The sequence below is a fragment of the Microchirus variegatus genome, assembly GCF_963457635.1.
Source record: "Microchirus variegatus genome assembly, chromosome: 16".
In the NCBI taxonomy this organism is placed as follows: Eukaryota; Metazoa; Chordata; class Actinopteri; order Pleuronectiformes; family Soleidae; genus Microchirus; species Microchirus variegatus.
The window spans coordinates 85,001-101,740 of record NC_139817.1 but is presented as its reverse complement, the minus strand read 5'-3'; the positions used below and the strand labels follow the sequence as shown (position 1 = coordinate 101,740).

The 16,740-nt window shown below is 42.1% G+C and overlaps 3 protein-coding genes across 5 annotated transcripts in view; 1 reads left to right on the top strand and 2 right to left on the bottom strand.

Annotated features, from left to right (window-relative positions):
- Window positions 1-1,085: 1,085 nt before the first annotated feature.
- atp5f1c (ATP synthase F1 subunit gamma) lies at window positions 1,086-5,670 on the bottom strand (the record flags this gene model as incomplete). Of its 2 annotated transcripts, XM_083902508.1 has the most annotated exons (9): window positions 5,574-5,670; window positions 5,004-5,038; window positions 4,399-4,530; window positions 4,021-4,228; window positions 3,739-3,882; window positions 3,590-3,654; window positions 3,343-3,498; window positions 2,975-3,071; window positions 1,086-1,224 (listed from the first exon to the last, which is right to left on the bottom strand). In XM_083902508.1, the coding sequence occupies exons 1-9, from the start codon at window positions 5,612-5,614 to the stop codon at window positions 1,221-1,223; spliced, it is 882 nt and encodes a 293-aa protein (XP_083758634.1). In that variant the 5' UTR covers window positions 5,615-5,670. The 2 variants fall into 2 exon arrangements, with proteins under 2 accessions (XP_083758634.1, XP_083758633.1); XM_083902507.1 differs by lacking the exon at window positions 1,086-1,224 and having other exon boundaries at window positions 2,971-3,071; window positions 5,574-5,629.
- Window positions 5,671-6,024: 354 nt separating this feature from the next.
- kin (Kin17 DNA and RNA binding protein) lies at window positions 6,025-8,652 on the top strand. Of its 2 annotated transcripts, none has more exons than XM_083902556.1 (12): window positions 6,025-6,200; window positions 6,393-6,487; window positions 6,587-6,630; window positions 6,719-6,841; window positions 6,927-7,114; window positions 7,222-7,267; window positions 7,353-7,404; window positions 7,487-7,622; window positions 7,735-7,863; window positions 7,966-8,065; window positions 8,163-8,263; window positions 8,346-8,652. In XM_083902556.1, exons 1-12 carry the CDS (start codon window positions 6,087-6,089, stop codon window positions 8,403-8,405), a joined length of 1,188 nt encoding a protein of 395 aa, XP_083758682.1. In that variant the 5' UTR covers window positions 6,025-6,086; the 3' UTR covers window positions 8,406-8,652. The 2 variants fall into 2 exon arrangements, with proteins under 2 accessions (XP_083758682.1, XP_083758681.1); XM_083902555.1 differs by having other exon boundaries at window positions 7,484-7,622.
- A 154-nt stretch (window positions 8,653-8,806) lies between these two features.
- The window catches only part of itih2 (inter-alpha-trypsin inhibitor heavy chain 2), a 12,856-nt gene continuing 4,922 nt past the window's right edge, over window positions 8,807-16,740 (bottom strand). Inside the window, exons 13-22 of the mRNA XM_083902440.1 lie at window positions 16,194-16,375; window positions 11,830-12,015; window positions 11,210-11,349; window positions 10,878-11,056; window positions 10,562-10,705; window positions 10,372-10,485; window positions 10,055-10,289; window positions 9,455-9,627; window positions 9,211-9,322; window positions 8,807-9,117 (exon numbers count right to left, since the gene is read on the bottom strand). Of these exons, the coding sequence (XP_083758566.1) occupies window positions 8,973-9,117; window positions 9,211-9,322; window positions 9,455-9,627; window positions 10,055-10,289; window positions 10,372-10,485; window positions 10,562-10,705; window positions 10,878-11,056; window positions 11,210-11,349; window positions 11,830-12,015; window positions 16,194-16,375 (1,610 nt within the window). The 3' untranslated portion in view covers window positions 8,807-8,972. The remainder of the gene's footprint in view (window positions 9,118-9,210; window positions 9,323-9,454; window positions 9,628-10,054; window positions 10,290-10,371; window positions 10,486-10,561; window positions 10,706-10,877; window positions 11,057-11,209; window positions 11,350-11,829; window positions 12,016-16,193; window positions 16,376-16,740) is intronic.

Genomic DNA, 16,740 nt, shown 5'->3' with positions numbered 1-16,740 from the left:
GCTTCAGGGTTCATGTCACTCACACACACAGCGTGTGAAACGCCTCATTCAGAAAACACCAAAGGCAAGAAGGAGGAGAAAGAGGAGGAGGTGAAAGAGGAGGAGGAGTGAGTGTCTGTCATCCTGTGATGATCTGACAGATGAGCAGAGTCCAGTGTAATACCATGCTGTACCTGATGGTGGCGCTGTCCCAGGTGAAGAGACAAATCTCTGCCTCCACAGTTTCCTGCTTCTGTCATCGTTTTACTCCTGTTAGTGAGGTGACTCACTCTGCCACACCAAAGACACACGAGCTGCTGGTCCTCTGCTGCCTCGTGTGGTCACTTTGTGTCACTGACTTAAGTCTAAAGTAAAAAGTTTTACATGTGGAGTAAATAATGACAAACACACACACACACACAGCCTCAGATGAGATGTTGATGACGTCATCACGTGACCACAAATGAACGACGTCATCATACAGATGATGAGTGTGTGAGTCTTTACCTTTGAACACGTTGTCTTCGTCGTTGATGAAGAATCGTCTCATTTCTTATCGCACAGCTCCACCTGGTGGACACTTTATGAACTGCAGGACGAGGGAAATAAACTGTTACACAAGTTTAAAATAAAGAGAAGTGACTCAGTGTGAGGTCAAAGGTCAACTGCTCCAGCCTCTGTGTGTGTGTGTGTGTGTGAGATATTAAAATTAAACTAAAAATCAGATCAAACTCATTTATTCTCTTTATTCTCATAACAGAATTAAGTCAGATTCAAATTCAAATTCCAGAGAATGTAGCTGTGATTAATAAACGGATTATTCTGGAACATCCGAGTCTTAACCAGAGTAGATTATACAGACTATTATACAGATTATATATATATATATATATATATATATATATATATAAAATAACAGTCGTGTCGTGAGTCGTGATGTTTTAAACATTCATCTTTTCCTCTGCACTAACAACATGATCTTCATAACCTGGATTATTGTCACAGATTAATTGAAATAAAATGTGTGTTTATCACAAATAAAGAAAGGTGAGTTTTTGTCTCAGTGTTGAACGTTTATTTGACAGGAAACAGAAACAGAAACAAGATTCTGTTCATTATCTTTATTTTCTCCATATATTTTACAAACAGAAGACTGTAGACCTCAGAAGACTGTAGACCACAGAAGACTGTAGACCACAGAAGACTGTAGACCTCAGAAGAGCGTCGGTGAGGTCAGATGTTTATCTGCAAAAGAAAAGAAAGAAAGACACGGATTAAAGAGAGACAAGTGGAATCTAAAGGTTCAATCTGGACATTCTGGATCTACTGTGATGGTGTCTCTTCTCTAACATCTACTGTGATGGTGTCTCTTCACTAACATCTACTGTGATGGTGTCTCTTCACTAACATCTACTGTGATGGTGTCTCTTCTCTAACATCTGTGATGGTGTCTCTAACATCTACTGTGATGGTGTCTCTTCTCTAACATCTGTGATGGTGTCTCTTCTCTAACATCTGTGATGGTGTCTCTTCACTAACATCTACTGTGATGGTGTCTCTTCACTAACATCTACTGTGATGGTGTCTCTTCACTAACATCTACTGTGATGGTGTCTCTTCTCTAACATCTACTGTGAGGGTGTCTCTAACATCTACTGTGATGGTGTCTCTAACATCTACTGTGATGGTGTCTCTTCTCTAACATCTACTGTGATGGTGTCTCTTCACTAACATCTACTGTGATGGTGTCTCTAACATCTACTGTGATGGTGTCTCTAACATCTACTGTGATGGTGTCTCTAACATCTACTGTGATGGTGTCTCTTCACTAACATCTACTGTGATGGTGTCTCTTCACTAACATCTACTGTGATGGTGTCTCTTCTATAACATATACTGTGATGGTGTCTCTTCTCTGACATCTGTGATGGTGTCTCTTCACTAACATCTACTGTGATGGTGTCTCTAACATCTACTGTGATGGTGTCTCTTCACTAACATCTACTGTGAGGGTGTCTAACATCTACTGTGAGGGTGTCTCTAACATCTACTGTGATGGTGTCTCTAACATCTACTGTGATGGTGTCTCTTCTCTAACATCTACTGTGATGGTGTCTCTAACATCTACTGTGATGGTGTCTCTTCTCTAACATCTACTGTGATGGTGTCTCTTCACTAACATCTACTGTGATGGTGTCTCTTCACTAACATCTACTGTGATGGTGTCTCTTCACTAACATCTACTGTGATGGTGTCTCTTCACTAACATCTACTGTGATGGTGTCTCTTCACTAACATCTACTGTGATGGTGTCTCTTCTATAACATCTACTGTGATGGTGTCTCTTCTCTGACATCTGTGATGGTGTCTCTTCACTAACATCTACTGTGATGGTGTCTCTTCACTAACATCTACTGTGATGGTGTCTCTTCACTAACATCTACTGTGATGGTGTCTCTTCACTAACATCTACTGTGATGGTGTCTCTTCACTAACATCTACTGTGATGGTGTCTCTTCACTAACATCTACTGTGATGGTGTCTCTTCTATAACATCTACTGTGATGGTGTCTCTTCTCTGACATCTGTGATGGTGTCTCTTCACTAACATCTACTGTGATGGTGTCTCTTCACTAACATCTACTGTGATGGTGTCTCTTCACTAACATCTACTGTGATGGTGTCTCTTCACTAACATCTACTGTGATGGTGTCTCTTCACTAACATCTACTGTGATGGTGTCTCTTCACTAACATCTACTGTGATGGTGTCTCTTCTATCAATCCTAACCCTGCAGCACTCCTTTACCTCAGGTCCTGAGTTCAGCACAAGGTCGAAGAGGAAAATGAGTCAGAAAACATTTGTGTTTGAGGAGCAACGTTTTAAAGAAGAATAAGAAGAAGAAGATGAGAAGGTTCAAAACATGATGAAGAGAAGAGTCTGAGTGAATGAATGAATGAATGAATGAGTGAATGAAGATAAAGAGCAGACTTACAGAGCAGCAGCTCCAGAAATGATCTCAATGAGCTCCTTGGTGATGACGGCCTGTCTGGTTCGGTTGAAGGTCAGAGTGAGTTTGTCAATCATCTCAGCTGAGGAGAAGGAGAAGGAGGAGGAGGAGGAAGAGGAGGAGGAGGAGGAGGAGGAGGAGGAGGAGCAGTCCATCAATCACATGTCAAAACATAAACATTTATCATCAAAACAGTGGAGAAGATTCTTTTACAGTCAAATGAAGGCGAACGTTTTCTGGTTTCTGTCATTTTTTAGCTTCTTTAAGGTGAACATGTTGTGGTTTCTGCTGACTCACTATAATCTAGATTAGTTTAATCTAGATTAGTTTAACTTAGAGACAAAGAGTCTTACAGGCGTTCTTGCTGGCACTGTCCATGGCCGTCATCCTGGCGCTTTGCTCACTGGCAGAAGATTCTCTCATAGCCAAGAAGAGGATGTTGACCAGAGCAAACTCCTGATAGTTCCTCAGAACATCTGCATCGATGTCATCGTAGACACCCATGGTCTCTGCACACACACACACACACGCAAATGAATGAATAAATGAATGAATGAATGAATGAATGAATGAATGAACGTTAAAAACAACGTTCTCTACCTGAGTTAGCAACAACATCGTTGGAGAACACCGGCTTCTTGTCGGCCTTGTACGAGATAACGGACCTGCAGCACAGAAACAACACCGTCACACTTTATCTTTATTATTGTTATTATTATGAATATTAATGAGGAGGAGGAGCCTGGTGCCTGAATCTGTTGAAGACGATGGAGCCTTGGTCAAACTCATATCCAGAGTTCAGGAGCTCTGAGGCGACGATGGAGGCGTCGGTGAAGGTCGGAGGTTTACGACCCACTTCTTTACAGTTTAACATGATGTGTTTACCGTGAGTTCTGAGGACAACAAAACACTGTCAACAACTGTGATCAACACACAAACACACACCCAAGAAACACCTTCACTGACAACAACTGTGGTGAACAAACACACACAATAATCCCGTTGTAATCTGTGTGTGTCATGTTGTGTACCTGTACAGCAGGCCTCTCAGCTTATCGCCCACATTGACCACCATCACCTCTTTGCCAGCACCGGTCAGATTAGCGATCTCGTTCTTGATGGTCTTGGCCACGCCGGAGTGGATGGCGCCGCAGAGTCCACGGTCAGAGGTCACGCCCACAATCAGGTGTTTGGAGGCTTTGTCCTCTGGAGCTTTAATCTCAGCCTTCTCATAGAGAGCTGAGGGACAAACAGGGATTATGTCAAACACAGGAACCACACAGATTATATCAAACATAGGAACCACAAAGATTATATCAAACACAGGAACCACCCGGATTATATCAAAGACTGTTGAGAACCAGGATGAATTGATTGATAAATCTGCATGAGATGGAGGGATTACGTACCCAGAGCACCGTTGCCATAGATACGGGCCGGCTTCAGCTGCCTCTCAGCACGAGCGTACTTAGCAGCCGCCACCATCTTCATGGACTTTGTGATTTTCTGGATGTTTTTGATGGACTTTAACCGAATGGTGACTGAAGAAAAACAACAAAATAAAACTCTGATTTGATCATAGAAGGTGAATTTATGTTAATTTATGTTAACTTTTATCACTGATCAATAAACAGTTTTATTGTTTTACCTAAAAGCAGCTTTCATTTATTTACAGAGACAACAGATTAAATTCACATTGATTTTGCAGAATAATCGGAGAGTTTTTCTCTCAACACCAGAAAGAATAAAACTACTTTTAAATCATTTTATTTCCTCTTTACACTGAAAAAAATAAGACAACAAAGTTTGATGAAACCACAGATTTAATTTATAATCCAATATAAAATCAGATTACTTATGCATCAAATAGACTCTATGACATATTATACCATGAGGATTTAAATGTATGGATTTAATTAAACCTTTAAACAGAACAGGTAGATTACAGATTACATGTATTAATCTGAACATAAAGCTTCATTTGTGTATGAAGTGTAGTGTGTTGTGTACTTACTGTCCTTCAGGGTAACCATGGTCCTGACCTGTCCACTGTGGACACACACACACACACACACACACACACACACACACACACACACACACACACACACACACACACACAACAATGTCAGTACGAATATTCACAACATGAAACTTTATAAAAACACATGACATTTACATTAACACACGTCCTCGTTCATCTACGTGGAAAAAGCTAACGCAGAAGAGTTAGCATCCGTTAGCACTGTACTGACAGTTAGCTCGAAGCTAGCACTGCGGTTCCAACAAACGCGTGTCAGAAAAAACTATGAATCAAGTCAAAGTTTAAACTGTGAAAACGTTATTATTATTATCTTCTCCTAAAAGAGACAACTCCAGCTCAGCTAGCATTAGTCACCAAGAAGCGCAGCTAGCGTTAGCTGCTGGTCCATTCATTTAGCCGCGGCCTCGTTAGCTCGTCCTTGCTTTATCAAACAGCGCGTTACAAAGCGGAAACTGTGCGTTAGCTTAACTGCAGTGAGAAAACACAGATATCACGACGTTTAAATGAAGCTGTGTAAGAACGTTAATGTTTAAACGTTACCATTGTGGAGAGAAAACCAACGCGCTGCTCCGGGCGAACATGGTTCAGTCCAGTGAAGGTCAGACACGCACGACTGCGCATGCGCACGGGCTCAAAGTCAAAATGGACGACTGCTGCCTTCATGTACCTGCAGAAACGTCGTCATAACAGAAGAAAGACTCAAAGTCACGTCTTTACAAACCATTAAACCGCGTCGTTTGTTGATTAAAAACGTATATACCGGTACATATCAGTAACGGTACATATATATCAGTTTTTTGATGTACTTATATTATAATAAAATATCTATTTATATAAAATGGTCATAAATGTGTGTATGTTTTATTCCGGAGCTTTCGGGTAGGCCCTGAACGCAGCAGCTGTTATCGCGAGATTTGAGCCTTGCTGGCGGAAGTGTCGGCAGCAGTCGTGTGGAAACGTTGTCGTTTCGACGAATCTTCCACCACTTTTCTCTCGTTTTTCCCGTCGTAGCTGTTGTTTTTGCGTGTTTTTGCGTGTTTTTGTCGGTTCGCGATGGGGAAGGCGGACTTTCTGAGCCCTAAAGCGATCGGTAACCGGATAAAAGCCAAAGGTTTACAGAAGTTACGATGGTATTGTCAGATGTGTCAGAAACAATGTCGGGATGAGGTGAGGAGGAGCGCACTGTTACTCTGCTGTGTGTGTGTATGTGTATGTGTGTATGTGTGTATGTGTGTGTATGTGTGTGTGTGTGTGTGTGTGTGTGTGTGTGTGTGTGTGTGTGTGTGTGTGTGTGTGCGTGCGCGCGTGTGTGTGCGTGCGTGTTTGTTGACCCTAACTTTGTGTTGTTGTTGTTGACAGAACGGGTTTAAGTGTCACTGCATGTCAGAGTCTCATCAGCGGCAGCTGCTCTTGGCCTCAGAAGATCCAAATAAGTTCATGGATTATTTCTCAGAGTGAGTTTTTTCCTGAACTTCAAACACAGTGAAACACGAAGAACTTGTGACATCGTGTTTTAATCCCTGATTTTAATCCCTGTCTCTGTGTGTGAACAGTGAGTTTAAGCGTGATTTCCTGGAGCTGATCAGGAGACGTTTTGGTGAGTGTGAGATGATTCTACGTAAAGACAATAAAGTCGTGATGATGTCCCTCTCTTCAATAATGGTACGTTCTGTTTTCCCCGTCAGGCACAAAGCGAGTCCACAACAACATCGTGTATAACGAGTACATCAGTCACCGTGAACACGTGCACATGAACTCCACTCAGTGGGAGACGCTCACAGACTTCACCAAGTGGCTCGGCAGAGAAGGTCAGAGGTCACCTTCGTCTGTTGTGAACGTGTGTTACCGTAGCAACCAGAGCAGATGTTTCACCATCACCGCGGTTCCTCTCAGGTCTGTGCAAAGTGGACGAGACGCCTAAAGGCTGGTACGTCCAGTACATCGATCGTGACCCCGAGACCATCCGCCGCCAAGAGGAGGAGGCCAGGAAGAAGAAGCAGGATCTGGACGACGAAGAGAGGAGCGCCAGGTTCATCGAGGAGCAGGTCCGCAGAGGTCGTGATGGAAAAGAGCCGGAGGAGGCGAGTCCTGACAGAGCTGTCAATCAATCCATCAATCAATCAATCAATCAATCGATCGATCAATGAAAGTACAGCTGAGTTTTAATCACGTGTCTTTGCTTCTGTAGGAAAGTGTTTATACGGATCTCAAACGTGAGAGTGAGGAGGAAAAAGGTGCTTTTTTTATCTTCTATACTTCTATACTATCTATATTTCTATATTACATCATCGTCACCTTCACTCGTCTTTTCTTTTCCAGTTGCTTTCAGCCTCGGTTCTTCTTCTTCTGTCGCTGGTCCTTCAAAGTCCAGGTAAACAAGCGTCCATGTTTTTCTCCTGAACCGTGATCTACGTTTATTTAACAGATTTAATCATGTGGTCTTTCCTCAGTAGCTCCGCCCTCAGTAGCTCCGCCCTCAGAGCGGCAGCAGCGTCGTCGTCGTCGTCCACGAAGAGGAAAGACGCGTCGTCCAGTTCAACGTCTCGACACGAGAAGAAGAGGAAATCTGCTCTGGAGGAAATCATCGAGGTGAACCAGAGGGTTGAGCTGAGACTTGAGTTTAGTTTAGACTTGAGTTAAGTTTAGTTTAGTTTAAAGTTGAGTTAGGTTTAGTTTAAACTGAGTGTTTGTTTATCTTCAGATGGAGGAGAAGAAGCAGCAGCAGTCGTCGTCTCTCAGGACAGATTATTGGCTTCAGCCCAACATCGTGGTTAAAGTCACCACCAAGAGACTGGGAGAGAAGTACCACAAGAAGAAGGCCGTCGTCATGGTAACCACGCTGTCTGTTTAGATTACACTGTCTGTAACCGTGGTAACACCCAGTCATCCTGTAACCGTGGTAACTCACAGCTGATCGATGTGTTGACCTCAGGAGGTCAGAGACCGGTATGGAGCGGTGGTGAAGATGATCGACTCTGGAGACAAACTCAAACTGGACCAGAACCACGTGGAGACGGTCATCCCTGCTCCAGGTAGACCACCTGACCTCATCAGTGTGACATCATCAGTGTGACATCATCAGTGTGACATCATCATCATCATCATCATCCTCATGTTCTTCCTCTGCAGGTAAAAAGGTGATGATCGTGAACGGAGCGTACAGAGACACCGAGGCTCTGCTGGAGGGAATCGACGAGAAGAACTTCTCTGCCACGCTGACTCTGGACTCGGTCAGTAGACAAACGCTCTAATCTGTTATAATCTGAGACAGGACATCTAATCTGACTGAGATTATTTCTGCTGTGTCTTCAGGGCAAACACAGAGGGAAGCGAGTGGACGTCACTTACGAGGACTTCTCCAAACTGTCCTGAAACACCAGGCCCCGCCCACATGTCCACACGAGGCTCCGCCCACACGTCCATGTCGTCTTTCTTCTCAAAGGTTGTGGGTTTGATTCCTGGATGTGTCCATGGGCAAGACATTTATCCCCATGTTGGTCCTGATGGCAGTGAGTGAATGATTGTGTGAATGAGTGAGTGAGTGAATGAGTGAATGTCAAAGCATCTTTTGAAAAGTGCTTTATGAAAACATCTTGTACATTTCCCACAATGCATTGCAGCGAGGCATGACACAAACATAAGAGTTGAATTAGTTTTTTTTATTTTTGTTAATGTTCAGATTGAAAATGTAAATTTTGTTGAAATAAAGCCAGCGTTGGCGCCCTCTGCTGTTCATTTGTCTGCACATTTCATGATTGAAAGACTGGTGGGGTTGAAAAATACAAAAGTTACAGAGTGTACTTGAACACATCGCTGCGTACTTGAACACATCGATGCGTACTTGAACACATCGCTGCGTACTTGAACACATCGCTGCGTACTTGAACACATCGCTGCGTACTTGAACACATCGCTGTGTACTTGAACACATCGCCGCATTCAGAGCTGAAGGAAACTGTGGAGACTCGGGACAATGTAGTCGCTGAAGTGTCCGTCAATGAAGCCCCGCCCACTGTTGTGAACGAACCAGCAGTAAACGTTAGCGCCGCGCTGCGTGTCCTCTCTGTAGTCCTTCTGCCAACCTCTGACACACACACACATGAGCAAAGGTCAGAGAGTGTGTGTGTGTGTGTGTGTGTGTGTGTGTGTGTGTGTGTGTGTGTGTGTGTGTGTGTACCTGGTGACCAGCAGCTTGTGACCCTTGACCTCCATGGTCGCCTCCTTCTTCTGAGGATCCGCTCCTTCATGGACGTCGTAGATGCTGACGTCAGGTTCTCGAGAAAACTGACCTGTGACATCACACGTGTTTTTAAACTCTTAAACATATATATATATATATATATGTATGTATGTATGCATGTAACACATATATGAACAAGTGCAGTCGCCCCCTGGTGGCCGTTGAAGAGAAAACCCCGTACCTAAGAGTCCGTGGACCAGAGGAGAATACTGGTTCTCGTTGGGGACGTAGATCCCCAGGAAGTCAACGTTGACCGGATGTTTCTTCCACACGCGATGCAACAGCGCCATCACCTGGATGTTCTCGTTTATCGTTACGGTGACGCGAGAGTTCTTCACGATGGACACGCTCACCCTGAGACACACGAGGGGGACAGTGAGGACATCTGAGAACAGGTGTGTGAGGACAGATGAGGACAGGTGTGTGAGGACAGATGAGGACAGGTGTGTGAGGACAGATGAGGACAGGTGTGTGAGGACATGAGGACAGGTGTGTGAGGACAGTGAGGACAGGTGTGTGAGGACACACGAAGACCGGTGTGTGAGGACAGGTGTGTGAGGACACACAAGGACAGGTGTGTGAGGACACACAAGGACAGGTGTGTGAGGACACACGAAGACAGGTGTGTGAGGACAGGTGTGTGAGGACATGAGGACAGGTGTGTGAGGACAGGTGTGTGAGGACACACGAGGACAGGTGTGTGAGGACAGTGAGGACAGGTGTGTGAGGACACACAAGGACAGGTGTGTGAGGACAGTGAGGACATCTGAGGACAGGTCACCTGTCGTGGGTGAGTTGAGCCGTTGCTTCCCAGGTGAATGAGTGAGAGTTCCTGTGGTCGTCATGGAGACCATTGTCTTGGTCATCATGGATACTAACGGTGACGCCCTCAGTGCTGATGGTCACGCTGACTCCGTCACGTTGAGAAGAAACTGAGATGATTCCAAAGAAGGTTCTGAGCGTTGACTCTTTCTTCATCTGCTTGGAGCTGATCAGCTGACCGTTGACCACCACACCTTCATCAACACACACATAATCCCAGATTATTAACATCAGTCTAACATCAGAGTGTGTGTGAGTGTCTCTCTGGGACAGTACCTGCTCCAGGGTCTGAGACCAGGTTCAGGATGTGACCTGGTTTAGAGTCGATGTTGAAGCACACGTCCATGTTCTCCTGGGGCAGATGGACGATGAAGTGAGGGTCGTTGTCCACTGCAGGAGAAACACTGAGATTATCACACGCTCACCACAGATTACAGCAGCAGAGAAGAAAATGTGGTGTCAGTACCTAAATTGACCTTCGGGGGCAGAGCCCAGTCCTTTGCACCCACAGCCTGACTCGGGGCGGGGGTAGAGACCTGGACCACCCAGGGTGGGATCCCAAAGACCTGAGACACTGGAGTTGGGAGACTGGATCCTGGACCTGCAACTCCTGAGAGACCAGAAGAAGAAGAGAGAGTTTCCATCATCTTCATCTACATCATCATCATCATCATCATCATCACCATCACCATCATCATCTTCATCATCATCATCATCATCTCCATCATCATCATCATCATCATCATCATCATCATCAACATCATCATCATCATCATCATCACCTGCACCAGAGCAGCAGCCATGTTTGGAGTCTTTAGGGGCGTCGGCCAACAGTCTCTCTGAGGCGTCTTCACTCTCCACCAGCAGAGCCGTCAGAGGAGTCACAAACTGATGTTCTACAGCCAGAGCCATGATCTGCTGAGTGATCTTCCTCTTCTTCATCGCTGTGGGAGCCAGAGACCTGCACCACAGAGATTAAACTTAACTAAGTTAACTCAACTAACTTAACTATTAAACAGCCAGAGACCTGCACCACACAGATGAAACTTAACTATTAACCTTAACTTTCAGACTTAACTAATCAGATTTGTAAATCAGTGTGAAGATCTCTCACCGTTCAGAGATGAGCTGTTTAATCTTGATGTACGACCACATCTGTCGAGCGAAGCCTGTGAACGAGTGTTCCTGTTTCATCAGCTCAGCGTCCAGCGACTCCATGTCTGTCTCTGTGTGAAGACTGATGTCCAGACCGGCCTGCAGGGGGCGCACACACACACACACACAGTCTCAATCCACCTCAGTGAAGTGGGTGAGCAGTGTTTTTAGGAAATAAACAAGATTATATAATCTAAACTCACAGCAGATGCAGTGGTGATGGAGGTCAGATTATCAGATTATCAGATTATCAGAATATCAGATTATAAACTCACAGCAGATGCAGTGGTGATGGAGGTCAGATTATCAGATTATCAGATTATCAGATTATCAGATTATCAGATTATAAACTCACAGCAGATGCAGTGGTGATGGAGGTCAGATTATCAGATTATCAGATTATCATATTATAAACTCACAGCAGATGCAGTGGTGAAGGAGGTCAGATTATCAGATTATCAGGTTATAAACTCACAGCAGATGCAGTGGTGAAGGAGGTCAGATTATCAGATTATAAACTCACGGCAGATGCAGTGGTGAAGGAGGTCAGATTATCAGATTATCAGATTATAAACTCACAGCAGATGCAGTGGTGAAGGAGGTCAGCGTGGTCTCCTCAGATGAACGGACTTTCCCAGCGACCACCAGCTCAGATCCACTGAAGTATTTGTCAAAGTGGTTCTGAGTCACGTCTGAAACCATGTCCTCAGGGAACATGGTGGTGATCTTCCTCAGCAGAGGAGAAGACACCTGACTGTAGAAGGTCTGTGGACACAAAGGTCAAAGGTCAGGAGAAGACACCTGACTGTAGAAGGTCTGTGGACACAAAGGTCAAAGGTCAGGAGAAGACACCTGACTGTAGAAGGTCTGTGGACACAAAGGTCAAAGGTCAGGAGAAGACACCTGACTGTAGAAGGTCTGTGGACACAAAGGTCAAAGGTCAGGAGAAGACACCTGACCGTAGAAGGTCTGTGGACACAAAGGTCAAAGGTCAGGAGAAGACACCTGACTGTAGAAGGTCTGTGGACTCAAAGGTCAAAGGTCACCAGAGCTCAGCAGCGTCATGGGTTAGAGTAAACACATATTGTGTTTGTTGTGTTTGGTGTGTTGTTGTGTTGTTGGGTTGTTGTGTTGTGTTACCCTCAGCGGCGTCGTGGTTAGCATAAACACATGTTGTTGTGTTGTTGTTTTGATGTGTTTGTTGTGTTGTGTTGTTGTGTTGTTGAACTGACTTTCTTCTCAAAAACAAAAAGTATCTCAGAATGACTTGAAATTCACCATCAAAATAGTCTTCATCACCCTGAACAAGGATCAGTTGAAAATATTTGCAAATCTCTTAAGGAATAATTTTAATGAATTTTTGAAAATCATGAAATTATCCATTTGCCCTGATGCACTTTGACAGTGAAATGACTTTCTTCAAAAAAACAAAAAGTATCTCAGAATGACTTGAAATTTACCATCGTGATAGTCTTAATCGCCCTGAACAAGGATCTGTTGAAAATATTTGCAAATCTCTCAAGGAATAATTTACATGAATTTTTGAATATAATGAAATGATCCATTTGCCCTGATGCACTTTGACAGTGAGCTGAGTTTCTTCTCGAAAACAAAAAGTATCTCAGAATGACTTGAAATTCACCCTCAAAATAGTCGGCATCGCCCTGAACAAGGATCAGTTGAAAATATTTGCAAATCTCTTAAGGAATAATTTTCATGAATTTTTGAAAATCATGAAATTATGCATTTGCCCTGATGCACTTTGACAGTGAGCTGAGTTTCTTCAAAAAAACAAAAAGTATCTCGGAATGACTTGAAATTCACCATCATAATAGTCTTCATCGCCCTGAACAAGGATCTGTTGAAAATATTTTCAAATCTCTCAAGGAATAATTTACATGAATTTTTGAAAATCATGAAATTATGCATTTGCCCTGATGCACTTTGACAGTGAGCTGACTTTCTTCAAAAAAACAAAAAGTATCTCGGAATGACTTGAAATTCACCATCATAATAGTCGGCATCACCCTGAACACGGATCAGTTGAAAATATTTGCATATCTCTTAAGGAATAATTTTCATGAATTTTTGAAAATCATGAAATGATCCATTTGCCCTGATGCACTTTGACAGTGAGCTGACTTTCTTCAAAGAAACAAAAAGTATCTCGGAATGACTTGAAATTTACCATCATAATAGTCTTCATCGCCCTGAACAAGGATCTGTTGAAAATATTTTCAAATCTCTCAAGGAATAATTTACATGAATTTTTGAATATAATGAAATTATCCATTTGCCCTGATGCACTTTGACAGTGAGCTGAGTTTCTTCTCGAAAACAAAAAGTATCTCAGAATGACTTGAAATTCACCCTCAAAATAGTCGGCATCGCCCTGAACAAGGATCAGTTGAAAATATTTGCAAATCTCTTAAGGAATAATTTTCATGAATTTTTGAAAATCATGAAATTATGCATTTGCCCTGATGCACTTTGACAGTGAGCTGAGTTTCTTCAAAAAAACAAAAAGTATCTCGGAATGACTTGAAATTCACCATCATAATAGTCTTCATCGCCCTGAACAAGGATCTGTTGAAAATATTTTCAAATCTCTCAAGGAATAATTTACATGAATTTTTGAAAATCATGAAATTATGCATTTGCCCTGATGCACTTTGACAGTGAGCTGACTTTCTTCAAAAAAACAAAAAGTATCTCGGAATGACTTGAAATTCACCATCATAATAGTCGGCATCACCCTGAACACGGATCAGTTGAAAATATTTGCATATCTCTTAAGGAATAATTTTCATGAATTTTTGAAAATCATGAAATGATCCATTTGCCCTGATGCACTTTGACAGTGAGCTGACTTTCTTCAAAGAAACAAAAAGTATCTCGGAATGACTTGAAATTTACCATCATAATAGTCTTCATCGCCCTGAACAAGGATCTGTTGAAAATATTTTCAAATCTCTCAAGGAATAATTTACATGAATTTTTGAATATAATGAAATTATCCATTTGCCCTGATGCACTTTGACAGTGAGCTGAGTTTCTTCTCGAAAACAAAAAGTATCTCAGAATGACTTGAAATTCACCCTCAAAATAGTCGGCATCGCCCTGAACAAGGATCTGTTGAAAATATTTTCAAATCTCTCAAGGAATAATTTACATGAATTTTTGAATATAATGAAATGATCCATTTGCCCTGATGCACTTTGACAGTGAGCTGACTTTCTTCAAAAAAACAAAAAGTATCTCGGAATGACTTGAAATTCACCATCATAATAGTCGGCATCGCCCTGAACAAGGATCAGTTGAAAATATTTGCAAATCTCTTAAGGAATAATTTTCATGAATTTTTGAAAATCATGAAATGATCCATTTGCCCTGATGCACTTTGACAGTGAGCTGACTTTCTTCAAAAAAACAAAAAGTATCTCGGAATGACTTGAAATTCACCATCATAATAGTCGGCATCGCCCTGAACAAGGATCAGTTGAAAATATTTGCAAATCTCTTAAGGAATAATTTTCATGAATTTTTGAAAATCATGAAATTATGCATTTGCCCTGATGCACTTTGACAGTGAGCTGACTTTCTTCAAAAAAACAAAAAGTATCTCGGAATGACTTGAAATTCACCATCATAATAGTCGGCATCACCCTGAACAAGGATCTGTTGAAAATATTTGCAAATCTCTCAAGGAATAATTTACATGAATTTTTGAATATAATGAAATGATCCATTTGCCCTGATGCACTTTGACAGTGAGCTGAGTTTCTTCAAAAAAACAAAAAGTATCTCGGAATGACTTGAAATTCACCATCATAATAGTCTTCATCGCCCTGAACAAGGATCAGTTGAAAATATTTGCATATCTCTTAAGGAATAATTTTCATGAATTTTTGAAAATCATGAAATGATCCATTTGCCCTGATGCACTTTGACAGTGAGCTGAGTTTCTTCAAAAAAACAAAAAGTATCTCGGAATGACTTGAAATTCACCATCATAATAGTCGGCATCACCCTGAACAAGGATCTGTTGAAAATATTTGCAAATCTCTTAAGGAATAATTTTAATGAATTTTTGAAAATCATGAAATGATCCATTTGCCCTGATGCACTTTGACAGTGAGCTGAGTTTCTTCAAAAAAACAAAAAGTATCTCGGAATGACTTGAAATTCACCATCATAATAGTCGGCATCGCCCTGAACAAGGATCAGTTGAAAATATTTGCATATCTCTTAAGGAATAATTTTCATGAATTTTTGAAAATCATGAAATGATCCATTTGCCCTGATGCACTTTGACAGTGAGCTGACTTTCTTCTCGAAAACAAAAAGTATCTTGGAATGACTTGAAATTCACCATCAAAATAGTCTTCATCACCCTGAACAAGGATCAGTTGAAAATATTTGCAAATCTCTTAAGGAATAATTTTCATTGAATTTTTGAAAATCATGAAATGATCCATTAGCCCTGATGCACTTTGACAGTGAGCTGAGTTTCTTCTCGAAAACAAAAAGTATCTCGGAATGACTTGAAATTTACCATCATAATAGTCTTCATCGCCCTGAACAAGGATCTGTTGAAAATATTTGCAAATCTCTTAAGAAATAATTTACATGAATTTTTGAATATAATGAAATGATCCATTTGTCCTGATGCACTTTGACAGTGAACTGACTTTCTTCTCGAAAACAAAAGTATCTCAGAATTACTTGAAATTCACCATCATAATAGTCTTCATCGCCCTGAACAAGGATCAGTTGAAAATTGTTGTTGTGTTACCCTCAGCTGCTCAGTCATGGTTAGCATAAACACTTGTTGTTTTGTTGTTTTGTTGTGTTGATGTGTTTGTTTTGTTGTGTTGTTGTGTTGTTGTTTTGTTGTGTTAATGTGTTTGTTGTTTTGTTGTGTTGTTGTGTTGTTGTGTTACCCTCAGCTGCTCAGCGGCGTCGTGGTTAGCATAAATCCTCTGAGCCATTCCTCGGTTCTCCATGGCGATTCGCTCCAGGAAGTCGTAATCTACGTCGAAGCCAATCCCGAGAGAGAAGAGAGAGAAGTCGTCTCTCATCACTCGCTTCACGTTCTTCTGGATCGTGCTCAGCTTAATCTCACCTGTGTGCACACACACACACACACACACACAAACACACACACACAAACACACACACACACACATGAGTGAGTGATGAATGAGTGAGTCTTACCCACAGTGATGAATAAGTGAGTGATGAACGAGTGAGTGATGAACGAGTGAGTGATGAATGAGTGAGTGATGAATGAGTGAGTCTTACCCACAGTGATGAATGAGTGAGTGATGAACGAGTGAGTGATGAATGAGTGAGTGATGAATGAGTGAGTCTTACCCACAGTGATGAATGAGTGAGTGATGAATGAGTGAGTGATGAATGAGTGAGTCTTACCCACAGTGATGAATGAGTGAGTGATGAACGAGTGAGTGATGAATGAGTGAGTCTTAC